The sequence below is a fragment of the Hippocampus guttulatus genome, chromosome 13 (genome assembly GCF_054856545.1).
Source record: "Hippocampus guttulatus isolate MCC_2025c chromosome 13, RoL_Hgut_1.0, whole genome shotgun sequence".
In the NCBI taxonomy this organism is placed as follows: Eukaryota; Metazoa; Chordata; class Actinopteri; order Syngnathiformes; family Syngnathidae; genus Hippocampus; species Hippocampus guttulatus.
The window spans coordinates 18,842,305-18,858,700 of record NC_141273.1 but is presented as its reverse complement, the minus strand read 5'-3'; the positions used below and the strand labels follow the sequence as shown (position 1 = coordinate 18,858,700).

General features: G+C 43.2%; 1 protein-coding gene across 1 annotated transcript in view; it reads left to right on the top strand.

Annotated features, from left to right (window-relative positions):
• The first annotated feature begins 5,795 nt into the window (after positions 1-5,795).
• The window catches only part of LOC147196771 (mitogen-activated protein kinase kinase kinase 7-like), a 73,214-nt gene continuing 62,613 nt past the window's right edge, over positions 5,796-16,396 (top strand). The window contains exons 1-2 of the mRNA XM_086126813.1: positions 5,796-5,970; positions 15,816-15,926. Coding sequence (XP_085982939.1) covers positions 5,905-5,970; positions 15,816-15,926 — 177 coding nt within the window. The 5' untranslated portion in view covers positions 5,796-5,904. The remainder of the gene's footprint in view (positions 5,971-15,815; positions 15,927-16,396) is intronic.

The following is a 16,396-nucleotide window of genomic DNA, read 5'->3' as shown; positions in this document are numbered from 1 at the left end:
TTTTGCACATTTTAAGTAAAGATTCTGAGCAAGTTGACTGAGGGGGTTTGAGTCAGAATCAATCATTTTAAATCGTACACGTAGTTTTTGACAGTCAGCCTGAATTATATTTGATAAATATTCTTTCTGGCCTCTTTAACTGTGATCTGGTAGTTACGCCAGGAGTGTTTCTAGATTTGATGAGACATGCAGCTTGTCTTTTTTCCAGTTACGTTCGGCTTTACGACACTCCTGCTTATTTGCACCCAATGGGAAACACATTCTCTCCCGCGACCCTGTTCAGGAAAAAGCGACGTTGATAATGGATGGATGGAGGTAGCTTGGGTGGCCCGGTGGTCGAGTAGTTAGCGCGTCGACTTCACAGTGTAGAGGGCTTTCTCATTGAGCCTTCCTGTGTGGAGTTTGCATGTTCTCCCCGTGCCTGCATGGGTTTCCTCCGGGTACTCTGGTTTCCTCCCACATTCCAAAAACATGCATAGCAGGCTAATGGAACACTCTAAAATTTAGAGTGTTCCATTAGCCTGACACCAAGGGACAATTCAGATTCTAAATTGTCCTTTGGTGTCAGTGTGAACGTGAATGGTTATTCGTCTCTGTGTGCCCTGGCAACCGGTTCAGGGTGTCCCCCACCTACTGCCCGAAAACAGCTGGTATAGCTTCCAGCAACCCCCCGCGACCCCTGTGAGAATAAAGTGGATCGGAAAATGGATTGATGGATGGATGGATGGATCTGGTGTGTCCTTTAAATGGCAAAGCAATAAGTAGCCCCTCCTTGATGGCCATGTCTTCACAAACCATCATGATGAAAACACATACCGTAAATTCCGGATTACAAGCCGCTACTTTTTTTCCACACTTTCAACACTGTGGCGTGTAATATTAAGCGGCTTTTTAATTATTTTTTTTCCATCGCGGGAAAAACATGGACCAATAAAATGAATGAGCAGTTCACTGAGGTCCAATGAGATTGTATGACTAATCACAACTTCCGCTCTTTTCGCCGTAGCGGGGAAAAATGTGTTACCTGGCAACAGTGGACCAATAAAATGAATGAGTAGTACACAGAGGTCCAATGAAATTGTATGATTACCGGTAATCACAACTTATTTCAGTCTTTCTTCTAAACCTGATCAACATGGAGAATACCAGACGAAAAGCATATGATGCAGCTTTTAAAAGCGATCACTCTGGCAGTTAAAGAAGGAAATCGAGCTGCTGCCCGTAATCTTGGCATAGACGAGTAGATGGTGCGAAGGTGGAGGCTCCGGCAAGAAGAATTAAACCGGTGTAAAAAGACAACCAAAAAGACCCATGCACATTTGATTTGCCCCTCACTCGGACTGTAAATAAAAAAGGTGACTTTTCCGTCATACTGAAAACAAGCGGCCACGAGAGAATACATTTGACCTGTGTTTTGAGCTGCGCAACATCGGGCCTAAAGCTGCCACCGATGATCATTTTTAAGCTGCTGACTAGAGAAATAATTTCATATATCTTTTCCCATTTATATGATTTGGTATGATTCTATTTAAAGCCTAGTGGGCTGCAGTATTTCTCCTCATAATTACGCAAATGCGCATCAAGATCTCTCTTTTTCTGGCCTCTTATTATGTGTTTCAGCATAATTTTGTTGTGCAAATGCATTTATCATGCTCATAAAAATATGGAGATTATTTTAACCTTAAGAAATTGTTGTGTTTTTTTCTGCGTGGGTTCAGCGGGGGACCGCGTCTGCGGCCTCACCTGGAGGCGCTCCAGGCGGCAGGGACGCAGAAGCAAACCCCCGCCTACTCATTGGCCAGTGGTTTATGATATGGTGCGGCGCACATAGACAGAACTTTTTTTCCCCGATTTCCCCCTATAGCCTTCGTAATTGACCAGTCTCCGGGCTACCATCGGGTGGACACCCCTGGTCAATAATGTATTAGGTTCTACTTTTGAAGCTGATCGTGCTTACACATCCTACTTTAAAATGACTTCTTATGACATATTACAAATTATAGGAGGTATTCAACGGTCCAAATATAAAAGTAAATGTATAATGAAAAGTGTCTTTGGAATTGCACTAAATAAAACCATTTATTAATATGGTGTACTGTACACTCATTTCATGTCAGAAATGTATAGTTTTGTCTCATCTTGCCAAAGGACAAGCGAAGCAATATGTTGCTTGTTCCGTTTGTTTTGCATTGCCTCACACATTCAAATTAACACCAAGATTTACCAATAGGTAACACAGTGTGGGTAGCACGCCTTCATTTCAAGAGATTTGGATTCTGGGTGCGCTTACATCAATTTTCATCTGAGTGTACTTGTTTCCTCCTCCATCCAAGTATGGCGAGAGGCCTTTCAGGATCGGAAAGATTGTTCACCTCAAAAAATCTGTCGGCTTTGGATGACATCCAGAGGACATTTGTTGTAATTGCATGCACGTGACATCAGTTTCACACGGCTCTTCTGTCATTTTTGCCTGCTGGATGAAACTCCAACACGAACGTTCACATCCACACATTAGCGCGTATGCAGACCCAATTCATACAGACACAGTTACATTCTATTTAAGTATGAAAATGTGTGTGTAATTGATATTCTATCCATTGATGATCTGAATTACTGATCATCACGAGGGTCGCGGGCATGCTGGAGCATATCCCAGCTGTCATCGGGCAGAAGGCGGTGGACAACCTGAACTTGTTGCCCGCCAATCGCAACCATACCCACTCTCAGTGTCACACAGATGTCGAATTTTGAGTGTTCCATTCACCTGGCATGCATGTTTTTGGAAGGTGGGAGAAAACCCACAATTGCACTTGAATGCTTTTCTATTTACTCGGTGAGGGCATGAGGTGTGTGCATTTGTGTACTCAGTCATGCTGGCATTATAGTATCAGTGGCAGGCGAAAGATTTACAATGGAGAGCAGTGACACAATTAGCATTTATCAGTCAACACTTCATACAAGTTAATTCACGACTCACTTTGATGAAAAGGACAGCAGCTACATGTGCAAGCTGGAAACATTGGAAATTACATACAGTATACCTATAAAGCGCGAGGAGTGCTTTATACAACCATCACAATGACAAATAGGGAAAGCGTTCCAGATCTACAATACCCAGTTGTCATGATGACGAAAGACATATATTAAAAATTCTGTTTTTTTGTGGATTTTGGACGGAAGAAAGGTGCACATTTCTTTCCATCCAAAACTGTTGTACTTAATGCACTTTGTAGAACACTAATTGTTTCAGATGAGGTAATTTCAACCACCTGGAAGGGCCAATTGTTGCTTGGACCTGATTGGCCTGAAGCTCAAGTGAACTCCCTTTAAAAGATGAATGAGGAAGTCACTGGGGGCCGGACAACTTGGAGAGCAGTGCTACACGTGGGCTGCTCAAAGCTGGTCAACTGTCACTCCTGAAAATAAAGAAAACTGGAAAATCTCCTTCCTGAATTGCCTTTTTATTCTTTTTTCACCTGGCCTGCTGTTTCGCCGCATAACACCAGTTATCTAGAATTATTTGATAGCCTTCTTCTCACTATTGGTGAATCCTTGTGATCATACAAAGCTCAGAGCATATCTCAGAGAAGATCATTCTTCAGTGCTTGAAACACAGCGGGAGCATGAGTGAGATCAAAAGGCATGACCAACTTTTCAAAGTGGCCAAGGACAATCACAAAGGCTGTCTTCCACCAGTCACGTGCATTCAGGGGATGCAGGTGAGGCTGTGCAGCGCCCCCATGAGAGGAAAAAGAAACAAAATCATAAAATAACACAAGTGTAAGTTGAGGGGTTCGTTGTTTTTCAGTGGATGGCTCTTCATTTACAAATGACAAAAGGAGGGATGGAATCCTTTAATGCAGTTTATTAAATGGAGAAAGAAAAAAAACGTCTGCACCTCCGAATGGATGAACGAGAACACAACCCCCTTTCAGTCACGAAAACACTTCCTGCTTCTCTTTAGCCAATCAGACACAAGCAACATAAGAATGTTTCAAAAATTATTAAACAGAATATAATTGAGATACGATCACATAAAATAATATAATGCTCAAATATAAAATGAAAATAATTAATAATTTAACATAAGCTTACACAAGTATTAATATTTGTAATATTTTTTCCCCACCCGCCGTTGAGTCCTCCTTCTGAATTACGTTCCATCGTTGCGGTGAATCGTGCGTCTTGTATTTGTTGATGAAATTGTCAATCAATTTAGTTATCGTATCAACGACTGACTTCTATTTTTGTTTTTCTTTAAAAAAAGTGTGATGAAAAGAATGATGAACATATTTAGTCAACGAAATTGAATTAAAAAAAAAAATAAAGTTCTCCCCAAAAAACAGCAAACTTGGCCTCATTTTAAATATGTACCTTTTGTTGCTACTACGTTGTTGACCATTGTGGAATCAATTGAAACAACTTAAGGTTTAAAAAACATTTAAAAATTCAATTTCCCTGAAGCGTGTGCCGAGTAATCTTGATGAGTGGTTCATGAATGGGGAGTCGAAGCGCGTGTTGATGACGTCAGTTGCGACGTTTGAAGCCCCGCGAAGGGGGTGTACCACGTGACTAATTCAGGAAATGATACGATAGGTTCGAGTGTTGTTCGAAATAAAAGCGACAAAGAAACGCTATGGATTCTCCTTCATACCAACTTGCTATCACATATCTATGCACCCCTGCTTCATCAGTATGTGAAAGAGTTTGTTCAAAAGCAGGTGAAATTCTCTGCAAAAAAAGAAACCGCCTGAGTCCAAAAACTTTGGATAAAATATTGTTTTGAAATAAAAACGAATAAGCACTTTATTTTAACTCCTTATTTCACATTTTAACTTGTTGCATAAGCACAAACATAGACAAAGTAACACAGAACAATTCATGTAAAAACACTCCTCAAATAGTATTTGAGACACATAATAATATGTATTTGACAAATACATATTAATATGTGTTCAGAGCATGATTTACACCCCACCATTTTATTGCATGTACCATGTTATACATTTTCCTGTCCACATGATGACGTAGTCGAGGAAATGATTCATCTTGAAGCCCCGAAGCGTGTGTGAAGTATTTCCCTGCAGGGCTTCACTGCTTTATGGGGCTTCATTTTGCCACTAATTTTGACCTTATTTGAGGCTAATCTTTTTTCGGGTTCATATTTTTCTACCCTATTTCGAGAAAGTTGTGCCTCACAAGTCGCGAATCTCACCATAAATTACTGACAAGGTCAATAATCCGACAAAGCATGATAGAAGTCAGTGTCCTTAAATGCACGGGAGTATGATTGCGAGACGAGACACAGGTGCACCGCTGAAGGGTCACACCCAACTGTTGCTGAAAACAAAAACAAAATTGATCAGAACATGACAAATATGACCCTTGATCATCAAAAATGTAAACCTGCTCACATTCTGCTCTTAATAGACACATTAAAATGGTCAACAAAATACAGATGGTGGAGCTATAAGTAAATTATCGTTGAATTTTACCCCAGTATAAGCACTCTGTTATGATTCTGGTACTTGACTAAACTTGTGTCACAACAAGCTTTGCAGAAACAGGTCAAGTTGTTTGACAACTAATAAAGAATTTGCCATTCCACACCACTCAATCATTTCAGAACCAAACGCATTAATTTCATTCCTTCACACATTGCTTAAAAAGACAGCTGAAGTACAGTGTAGCAACAACAGGATGTCACAATCAAAAGTAATTCCATATAAAACCTAAGGGGGCGGTAATGCAGCATTCTAGTTGTGAACCGAACAGGAAGAAGAGTTAGTCGCTTCTGATGTTTCTTCCTGCTGTCGCTGAAACGCCTAAGACAGCACGGTTTACAAATAAGCTTTACTTTTGGACACCGTCGATATTTGCTGGAGTGTTGTCTGCTTTCCGACCATGGTGGAGCCTCCAGCTGGTAACCAGTTTGAAGACATCCAGTATGAAGACATCCAAGTTGAAGCGGTAAACGTTCACTTTTGGAGCTTGAAAGGAGTTGGGCGTAGATGACATGGATTCATATGTTTATCTTTTATTTGTAGTGATGAAATTAAGAGACTTCTATTAAATAGATGCTCTTTCCGTTAAAGTACAATACGACCAGATGAATAATGCAACGCTATAAACAAATTAGCCTACATTCGTTAAATCTCAGTGGGGGGGGGAATATATATATGTGTGTGTGTGTGTATTGTAATGCTTTTTATGTTATTATAATTTTTTTTAACTTGTGAGGCTTTGAACAGTTTGTCATGTGGTCGTACCATGCCAGATCAATGTCATAAGTGAAGTTATTGATACATTTTTGATGGTTAACGCACGAATGAGTGTGGGGGGGGCAGGTAAACAACAGTGAGGGATAGATTTAGGGAAGATGTGTCAGAAACTCTAGATGGCACAGAATATAATTAAGACCAAGAAATAACCGATGAGGAGGAATCCAATGATGAAAAGTACAACGTGCTGAGTTTGCTGACACATTCTAATCCAAGAGTAGCAACCAATCCTCGTCTTCACCCCCATCCCATTGGTGTTTGAATGGGTGAATGTGGGGCTTTGTAAAGCATTTTGGGTGCTGTATGATGTCGATAAAGTGCTCTATGAGTGCCCTCCATTTATTATTGATTTTTCAGAAACCAAGTATGCTTTCAAATATCACCAGTAGGACTCCAGGGCTCAAAAAATATGCTGTATCCCGGACTGATCTGATGATATCAAGTTTTTGCTTTGAGCTGCTCTTCATGATTCCAATATAACCATTGTGGTAAACTTGAAAGGGACACAAATTTACCAAGTCAATTGGAAGTTTCTCACCCAGGATTATATCAACACATGCATTGGTCTTTTGATGTCCTGCTGGTGTCCAAAATAAAAATCTACAAGCAGTTAATGGGATGTAGAGTCTGGTCGGACAGTTTTACATTCCACCATGTCATTCCAAAAATTTCACATCACGGATGACTGACTTTAACACCTGGCATACAAGACCAGGCGGTTGTCAACAATGTTTTGTTGACAGCAATCACAGAAGTGTGAAGCATCTGCCACTCATTTATAACCAAGTCCAAACTTGCGCTACACTGCCCAGTCAAGCAATATATGCCAAGCAAGCTATATAAATATGACATAAGGCCATGGGTAATGTGCAAGGGCAAATTGTGTTGGGGAGGATTCCAAATGGTGTTCCTGAAAAGACCCAAGGGAAGCAAACGGTGCTGGAGATATATGCAGATGGCAACAGGCACAACGTAATGTTTTAAATATTTCACCAAACAAGTCCAAATGTTCTATTACTCACGAGAACTTCATTAAAATATCAAACACAACTTGTAGTGATCAGATCAAAGATTTCAGTTTTTATGGCGTTACTTAGTGGAATGATCATTTATGACTGGAAGCACAAAATAGTTTAAATTAACACCACACGTAGGTTAAGGTAAAGTTTTGTTAACCTTAACTACACATTCAGAGGTGAGTAGAGTAAAGTAGCCCCCAAACAAGTTACTTAAATAAGAGAAATGTTACTTGAGAAGAGGAATAGGCGAGTCTGGTCCTCGAGAGCCGCTGTCCTGCCTGTTTTAGAAGCTTCCCTTTTCCTGATGAGCTGATCATTCGAATCATGTGTTTTGGAAGAGGGAAACTTTAAAACAAACAAGACGTGGCTCTCGAGGACCGGAGTTGCCGACCCCCGCTTTAGAATGATGTGTCTCAAGTGAATGTAAAAAGGGGTCCTTCAAAATAACTACTTCAATAAGTATTCAGGCCCACCTGGCCTATTAAGCACCGGGGGTTAAGTCAAGTCAAGTCAAGTCAAGTCAAGTCAAGTCAACAGTATTTATAGAGCACTTTCAAACAGCCATCGCTGCATACAAAGTGCTGTACATGGAGCAATTTAACATGCACAATAAACAGTAAGACAAATCGGTAATAAAGGCGGTAGAAAGCACCAAACAGTAAAACCAAGAACAAATCTAAGTCATGCTGAGTCGAATGCCAAAGAATACAAGTGAGTTTTGAGGAGGGTTTTGAAGATGGGCAGCGAGGAGGCTTGCCGAATGTTTAGTGGGAGGTCATTCCAGAGAGAGGGACCAGCAACAGAAAAGGCTCGATCCCCTCTGAGCCTCAGTTTAGTTCTTGGTACTTCTAATAAAGTCTGGTCCACAGACCTGAGGCGCCGGGCAGGTGTGTAGGGGCGGATGAGCTCAGAGAGGTAAGGTGGCGCGAGATTATTCAGAGATTTGAAAACAAATAAGAGGATCTTGAAAATAACTCTAAAATGAATGGGGAGCCAGTGAAGGGATGCCAGAGTAGGAGTTATGTGCTCCCTCTTACGAGTACCAGTCAAGAGGCGAGCGGCGGCATTCTGGACCAGCTGAAGGCGCTTAATGGAGGACTGGCTGACTCCAAAGTAAAGGGCATTGCAGTAATAAGCCCATAGTAAGTAGAAAAGTGACATGATAGATTGTTTTCCATTGCGTAATGCTATGTATCGTCATATCGCCCAGCTTGAGATTTACTGAGCAATGAAAGTCATTTAGATGTGAGATCTTATACTGTCTTCATGTGGTGACTTTGGCCTTGAGTCGTTCTTTTGAACGGCTCTTTTAGTGAGAACAATGAGAATCACTTCTCAGCTGTTCGATATTTCATTTCATTTCATTTTTTTATTTATTTTTAGCCTTTTGGTGTGCAAATTGCCCCAGCTGTCTTCACGTGTCACCTGTGTGTTAATGACATGCCCAGACTTTGGATGATAAGAATGAAAAGGCAAGCCTTTCAAATTCTGAATCGATGCAAGTTGACATGAAAATAATATTTGCGAGGCCTCACTTAGGAAGATTTGAATATCACAGTCATGAATACTCCAGGTTTGTTTTTTTTTTTTGAATAAAAAAAGGTACTTTTGACATCAAATGTTCCAGATGTTCTTTGTCACATAGTAGCCTACTTTGAGGTGAGGGGAAAATGAAAATAATGAGTAGACCTTCAAAGCTATAGAGCACCATACTGATCATGTTATTTTTTTAGAGACCTTAATGCACTGTAAGCTAGAATTTAATAATAATAATAATACATTTTATTTATAAGCGCCTTTCAAGACACCCAACGACACTTTACAATCAGGAACAAAAACAATAAAACAGTACGGGTTGAGCAGCGCTAAGATGCTTAATATTGAGATTTATGATTTATTTTTCTTGTGATTTTGATTTTTACAAAAAGAATGCAGTTGTCAGATGCACAAAGTAAACACAAAACAGATGAACAAAAGGATATTGTTTTGGTGATTTATTGAATAGATACAATTTTGTGGAGGGGAGAGAAAGAGGGAGGGGTGTAACTATTGAAGCAATATAGATTAAGATTAAGATATCCTTTATTTGCAAACGGTGTTTGTTTGTTTTTTCTTCTTTCTTCTTTCTGCCTACATTCTTGCTGCTGGAGGCTGTAAATTTCCCCAGTGTGGGACAAATAAAGGATATCTTATCTTATCTTATTTGTCCCGCAATGGGGAAATTACAATCAGAATTCAGAAAGGAAAACGCTGGGTAGGGAGAGAGAAAAAAAAAACACGCTAGAACTATCCTCTTCTGAGGATAATTTAAGTCCAGGATAAAAAAAAAGACCCTAGCACATAAATAAGCATATGACAGTTACAACAAGTCACAAGACATAACATGTAATAAGGGGGAGGATGAATGGGAAGGGGGGGGGGGGGGGGGGTGTGACCGCGACACGGCCGTCCTGACCAGCTGCACGGACACACGTGCGCTCTGCAGATCGAACCACGTCACGGGGGAAAAAGAATCGGAGCGATGAAGACTGTGATAACAAGGATGTGTATGCGCGTGTGGTTGTCCAGTTGTGTATGTGTATGCGTGTACAGGTCATAGTTGCTTCGTCGAGGTCTGCTCATCATGAAGACAGTCCCGGCTTATCAGTCCATGGCCGAGAAGGAGGTGGGTGGTGGTGGGGGGCCCTAGATTCCATGCGTACTTCCATCCAGGGGAAAGGGCCAGATAGCGTTGTTTGTTTTGGAGGGACGGCCGCCAACAATTTCAGACAGCCTTGAGTCCGTGGTCTGTATCTCTTCACTGGCGCCGATCAGCCGAATCCGAAAACTCTTTCCGCAGCGCAGATTCCAACTTCTCCATGATGTTGTCGATCGCGCGGAGTCGCTCCAAAACCGCATCAATATTGCGGTTGAGCTCAGTCACCGCTTGAGTCTGAGTGTTGGACATTCACGCCAAACCATCCAGAATGACCGGCAGCTTCTTCACTTCCAATAAAGCCGCTCCCGTCGGTTGAATTTTGCGATAGAACAGAAAGCTGCCAACACCAAACAGCAGCATACCTGTTATCAAAAGGCCAATAATGTAGATGTTTTCCACATCCTCCATGGACAGTATTGCCAGGCACACCGATCTCCACTTTCTCCATGGATCCAGGGCGTATCCGGCAGCAAATGTCCCCGGAGGGCAAGCAGGCTCCCCACTGCCTGCTCTTTTCGTCGAAAAAATTTTGTCGATTGTATCGAGAGACCAGCCAACTAATTCCATGGTTAGTTCTTCGGATGAAAATACAGTAGGAGGCTAGGAAAAGTTAGACAAAGACAGCACAAAGACTAAGTGGCGAGCAAGGAGAGGGTGGGGGTGAGGGCAGGAGCTGTGCAAAAAGCGTCCGCCTTCGTCGAGAGCCAAGCAGAAAAAAATGTTAAATGTAAAAAATATAAGGTACACTTTTAGAAAATGATGCTTCTCCAAAGCTTTGTGCTGGGATTTATTTGTCAATGTCAGGGGTCGGCAACGTGGTGAGCAAGTGGTTAGCACTTTGACCTCACTCTGCAGAGGTGCAGGGTTCGAGTCAGGCTGCGGCCTCCTTGTGTGGAGTTAACATGTCCTCCCTGTGCCTGCGTGGGTTTTCTCTGGGTACTCCAGTTTCCTCGCACATTCTAAAAACATGTGTGGCAGTTAAAGGAACATTCTAAATTGTCCCTCGGTGTGAGCGTGAGCGTGAATGGTCGTTCATCTATGTGTGCCATGCAAGTGGCTGCTAACCGGTTCAGGCTGCCCGAAGACAGACCTGTTTTCGGAAAACCGGTAATGGAGTCTTGAAAATAGTAAAGATTCATACTTGTAGCTATGCAAAGTACCTATTTGCTGCTGTGAAGTGGGAATTTCTCCATTGTGAGACGATTAAAGGTTATCTTATGTAAAATGTTACTTTCTCTGAATTTCATTACAAATCTATAATTGTAGGAGCAGTGTTACACTTTCTTTGCAATGATATAAACTAATCATAGTTATGAAGAAGGTGGCTCGGTGGTTGACTGGTTAGCACGCTGGCCTCACAGTGCAGAGGCGCAGGGTTCGATTCCAGCTCCGGCCTCCTGTAGAGTTTGCATGTTCTCCCGGGCCTGCGTAGGTTTTCTCCCACATTCCAAAAACATGCATGGCAGGCTGATTGAACACTCTAAAGTGTCCCTATTGTGTGAGTGTGAGCGTGGATGGTTGTCAGATCGATAATGGATGGATGGATGGGTGGGATGGATGGATTTATGAAGAAAACCTCTGCCATGGTTTCTTAAACACTGAGGCCCTACTATGCTATATTAATATTGCTCTTTTTTTCTTTGCTGTTACTTGGTGTAAACTGTTTGAGAACCACCGGTGTACACAGTGTGATGATGTTTTTTTTTGTCATTTCCTATGTACTGTTATCAGAATCAGAATCATCTGACAAGGAATTTATCTCCGGTATAACACGCTGCATTCGTATTATCATAAACAAGGACATGCAGACGTGTGCACATTTTCAGCATGACGTCTCTGATCCACCGGTGAAAGGACACCTTGATCCTCTCCTCTTTCATCTGTAACTGCTTCAGACAACAAAGTGTGTGCAGAAAAATGGTGACGATTGCACGACTGTCTGTGTCCTATGTGTTGTGTTGTGTTATTTTTGTTATTTTGACTTCAAAATGGCGCCGCGAGAGTGGCTGCCTTTCCAGCAGCTCCTATATTTTGTTGTTCTGCTTCTTCCTTTCATAACTTTGCTGCTGAGAATTGGGAGTTTCTCCATTGCAAAACTAATAAAGATTTTCTTATAACAAATAAGTATGGAAGGACATTTCGTAATGTAAGTGAACCGTAGTGCGGTGGTACCACCCAGTGACAACTGTGAGACAATGTGCAAAGAACCCAGCAGAGCGAAAGTGATCAGTGGTAGAATACAATACTATAAGAGTTGTACAGTTGATGCAGAACATCATTGACCATCGCAGTATTGTAGGACAAGAAGTGTGCAATTGTGCAGATGTCTTTGAGCGCTTTGAAGTGTCTGGTGTGGTGGAGTATACTGTACATCAGTGACTGATTAGGGAGTTAATGGCTAGAGGGAAGAAGCTGTTTAAGTGTCTGCTGGATTTGGTGTGCATGGATCAGTAGCGCCTGCCTGAGGGGAGTAGCTGGAAAAGTTGGTGGGCAGGGTGCGGGGGATCCAGTCACGATTTTCCGTGCCCTTGTTTTGAATCTTGCAGTGTGTAAGTCCTCAAGAGTGGGTATGGTGGTGCCAATGATTTTTTTCCGCCGTCCTAACTGTCCGTTGGAGTCGGATTTTGTCCTTTTTTTGTGGCGGCCCCAAACCAAACCGTGATGGAAGAACACAGGATTGATTCGATGACTGCCGTGTAGAACTGTCGTAGCACCTCCTGTGGCAGGCCATGCTTCCTCAGCAGCCTCAGGAAGTACATCCTCTGCTGGGCCCTTTTCAGGATGGAGTTGGTGTTGACCTCCCACTTCATGTCCTGGGAGACTGTGATTCCCAGGAACTTGAAGGTCTCGACGGTTGACACAGGGCAGTTGGATAGGTTGAGGGGCAGCTGTGGAGAAGGATGTTTCCTGAAGTCCACGATCATCTCTACAGTCTTGAGCGTGTTCAGCCCTAGGTTGTGTCGGCTGCACCAGTGTTCCAGCTGCTCCACTTGTTGTCTGTACGCAGACTCGTCGCCGTCTTTGATGAGACCGATGACCGTGGTGTCATCTGCGAACTTTATGAGTTTGACAGCTGGGCTTGTTGAGGTGCAATCGTTCATGTAGAGGTAGAAGAGCAGTGGAGAGAGGACTCATCCCTGTGGGGCTCCAGTGCTAGTGGTGCGTGTTAATGATGTTGTTCTTCCCAGTCTCACCTGTTGTGTCCATCCCATCAGGAAGCTGAGGATCCACTGGTAGATCGTAGGGGACACACTGAGCTGGAGAAGTTTGGGGTGCGGAGTTCCGGGATGATGGTGTTGAACGCAGAGCTGAAATCCACAAACAGGATCCTTGCGTAGGTCCCTGTGCTGTCGAGGTGCTCGAGGATGTGGTGCAGGCCTATGTTGACTGCATCCTCCACAGACCTGTTTGCCCGGTAGGCAAACTGAAAAGGATCCAGCAGGGGTCTGGTGACGTTCTTTAGGTGGTTCAGCACAAGGCGTTCAAAGGACTTCATGACCACAGACGTCAGAGCGACAGGCCTATAGTCGTTCCGATGTCTCCGGTTTCTTGGGAACTGGGATGATGGTAGACTGAAGCAGGATGGGACCTCACACAGCTCCAGGGATCTGTTGAAGATTTGTGTGAAGACCGGAGCCAGCTGGTCAGCGCACACTTTCAGGCAGGAGGGGGACACTTTGTCGGGCCCCGCAGCTTTCTTGATCTTCTGCTGGTTTGAAGAGCCGTCTCACGTCATGTTCATGTATCTGTAGGGGAGAGAATGAGGGTGGGGGCGTAGATAGAGTAGTTTCTGGTAGAGGTGGGTGTATGGGGTCTTTTTCAAATCGGCAGAAAACATGTTTAGTTCATCAGCCAGACCCTTATTGTTCACTGTTTCGGGGGATGGCATTCAATAGTTTGTGATTGCTTTCAGGCCATTCCACACAGATATATTGGTATTCCTCAATTTTGTACGTTTTTAATGCAAATAAAAATTATTGTAAGTTATTATCACCACAGTAAGAAATACAGTGATCCCTCGCTATATCGCACTTCATTTATCGCTGCTTCAGCACATCATGTATTTTTTTTCCCTCAAAGTACTGTATTCAGAAAAAAAATACCGAATGACTCAGAGGTTTAGTACATGCCTGTACACATGATTGGTTCGCGACGCGACCGATGACAGCACGAGATTTATCCCGTGAGCTGATTGGCTGCTGGTCACGTCAGGCTGTTGACTCTCTGATCGGTGTGTCTGGTCACTCGGCTAACTCTCGCTCGCCTGCCGCTCTCTGGCATGCTTTCTTCTGTTTTGTTTGCTATGTACGCGCGGGGGTGGGGGGGTGAGGGGGGGATTGGGCTTGTACGAAAAAAGCAGCACGTGTCTCTTTGCCTCCTCCTCCTCATCAATACCGATTAAACACATCGGCTGTGCGGCGATAGCTGGCTGGGAGCTAGCTGGAAGCTAACGACAGCTACACTGTCAGAGCGCCACTAACACAAGTTTCTTTAGGGGTGTTCACACGGCACACATTTGCTCCGGTGCTGCACCGATATATTTTGTTGCGATATATTTTACACCGGAGCAAATTTTGTGGCGCGGTCACACGTACAAAGCTGCTGAGCGTGTTAACTCCGGCGTAGCACTGGTGTAGCCTCACTTGCGGTCACACGGCAGTTTCTGCAGCGGTGCAAAACGATTGAAAACAAAGAGTTTGGTTCTTTTTAAAACATACGCAATTCATGCAACTGCTGTACAGGCACGTCCTTCTCCTTCTCGGTCTCCGTGCCTCTGCTCGAGAGGCGTTCAATGACCGGCTGAAAACGTAAATCAACAATGACTTCAATGACACTCAGAAAAGCAAACATATAATGCACCAAACAGAAAATCAAGAGAGGAAATCCCAAAATAAATTCTATGAGTGGGGGGGGGGGGGGGGGGGGGTGTGAACACACAACAAAGGAACAAACTAAACAAACAATTCCGAGACAGTCCAGTCTCCTACAAAAGGAAAGATGATGTTTGGGGACTATCCCCCCTGTTCTAGTTGAGATGGTATAACCCAAGAGGCAAGGTGCCGCATGCTACTGTTATTGCCAGCCAGCCATCATGTCTTGTGTCGTTATTAAACAAACACATGACGGAAGTACAACAGAGCACGAAAGCAACGCATTCTCGCCGTATGTAATCAACTCTTCTCATGCGTAGCGAGGCTACCCCCACCCCCACCCCCCGCAAACGAGCATTTGCTCCGGAGCAAATTGTAGCGTTCACACGTACCATTTTACATCGGTGCTGCCCTGCAAATGAGCATTTGCTCTGGAGCAAATTTTTAAACCACCTCCCTGAGGTGGGAGAAATTTGCTCCGGAGTAAGCTGTTTTCAGGGGCTACACCAGTGTAACTTTGCACGTGTGACCGCTCTACTGGGGTAGCACTGGCGCAGCACCGGAGCAAATGTTGCCGTGTGAACACCCCTTACGTCACTCTCAGAAGGCAAGGCTGCTGAATGTTAATAACTCTATAAGGTTTTATAATTAAAGAATGTCTCAAATATGTAAAGTACAATCACTGTTTACATGTTTTACACATGCTGGTTCCCACATACACTGACACATAAATGCCAAAGGGGGTGGAAGCCAACCCTCCTTCACAATTTTTCTCTAATTGCAGCAGGGTCCCGGTCCCCATTAATCGCGATAAGTGAGAGAACACTGTAAAATTTTAAATGTTTCACTCTGTGTAGTGAATCTATATAACTTTCAATTCTAATTTAAAGTTTTCTACAATGTAATTTCTTGAAAAGCACCTGAGCTGTTGTGGTTTTCCCTACAGGCTGTTGGCAGGGGTACCTTTGGCGTTGTCTTCAAAGCGGTATGGAAAGGGAAGGATGTGGCAATCAAGACCATTGAGAGCGACAGTGAAAGAAAAGCTTTCCTTGTTGAGGTACGTCGAACTTTTGATCCGACCGAGCTGCGATACAAGCCTCCAGAGGTGGGCACGTCAGTGAATTTTTTCGGTCCGCCGTTTGTTTTTTGCCAGCGGCCGGGCACAATGTCCATCATCGTCAGTCCGTCGTCATTTCAAGTCGAACTAAAACCATTGTCGTTATTTTAACCGCGCACCGCCATCGCTCACTGATAGTTTGTCAACACTGTTGTAGGAGATTGCATGCATTTGGAGCATAAGCAGTGTATCTCCAACCACACTTCGTACCGTGAAGACTAAAACGAAGATCTTCCATAATATTTAAAATCAATATTGACAATCATCTCTGACTCAAACATTCAGGACAGAAACAAAATGTTTGCACCTTGTAACCCAGTACTAAAGTAAAGAAAAAATTCCATCATACTTCCTCACGCCTCTCTCTCTCTGTGTCTCTCATTTATATCCAGGATTTAACACAAAACCAC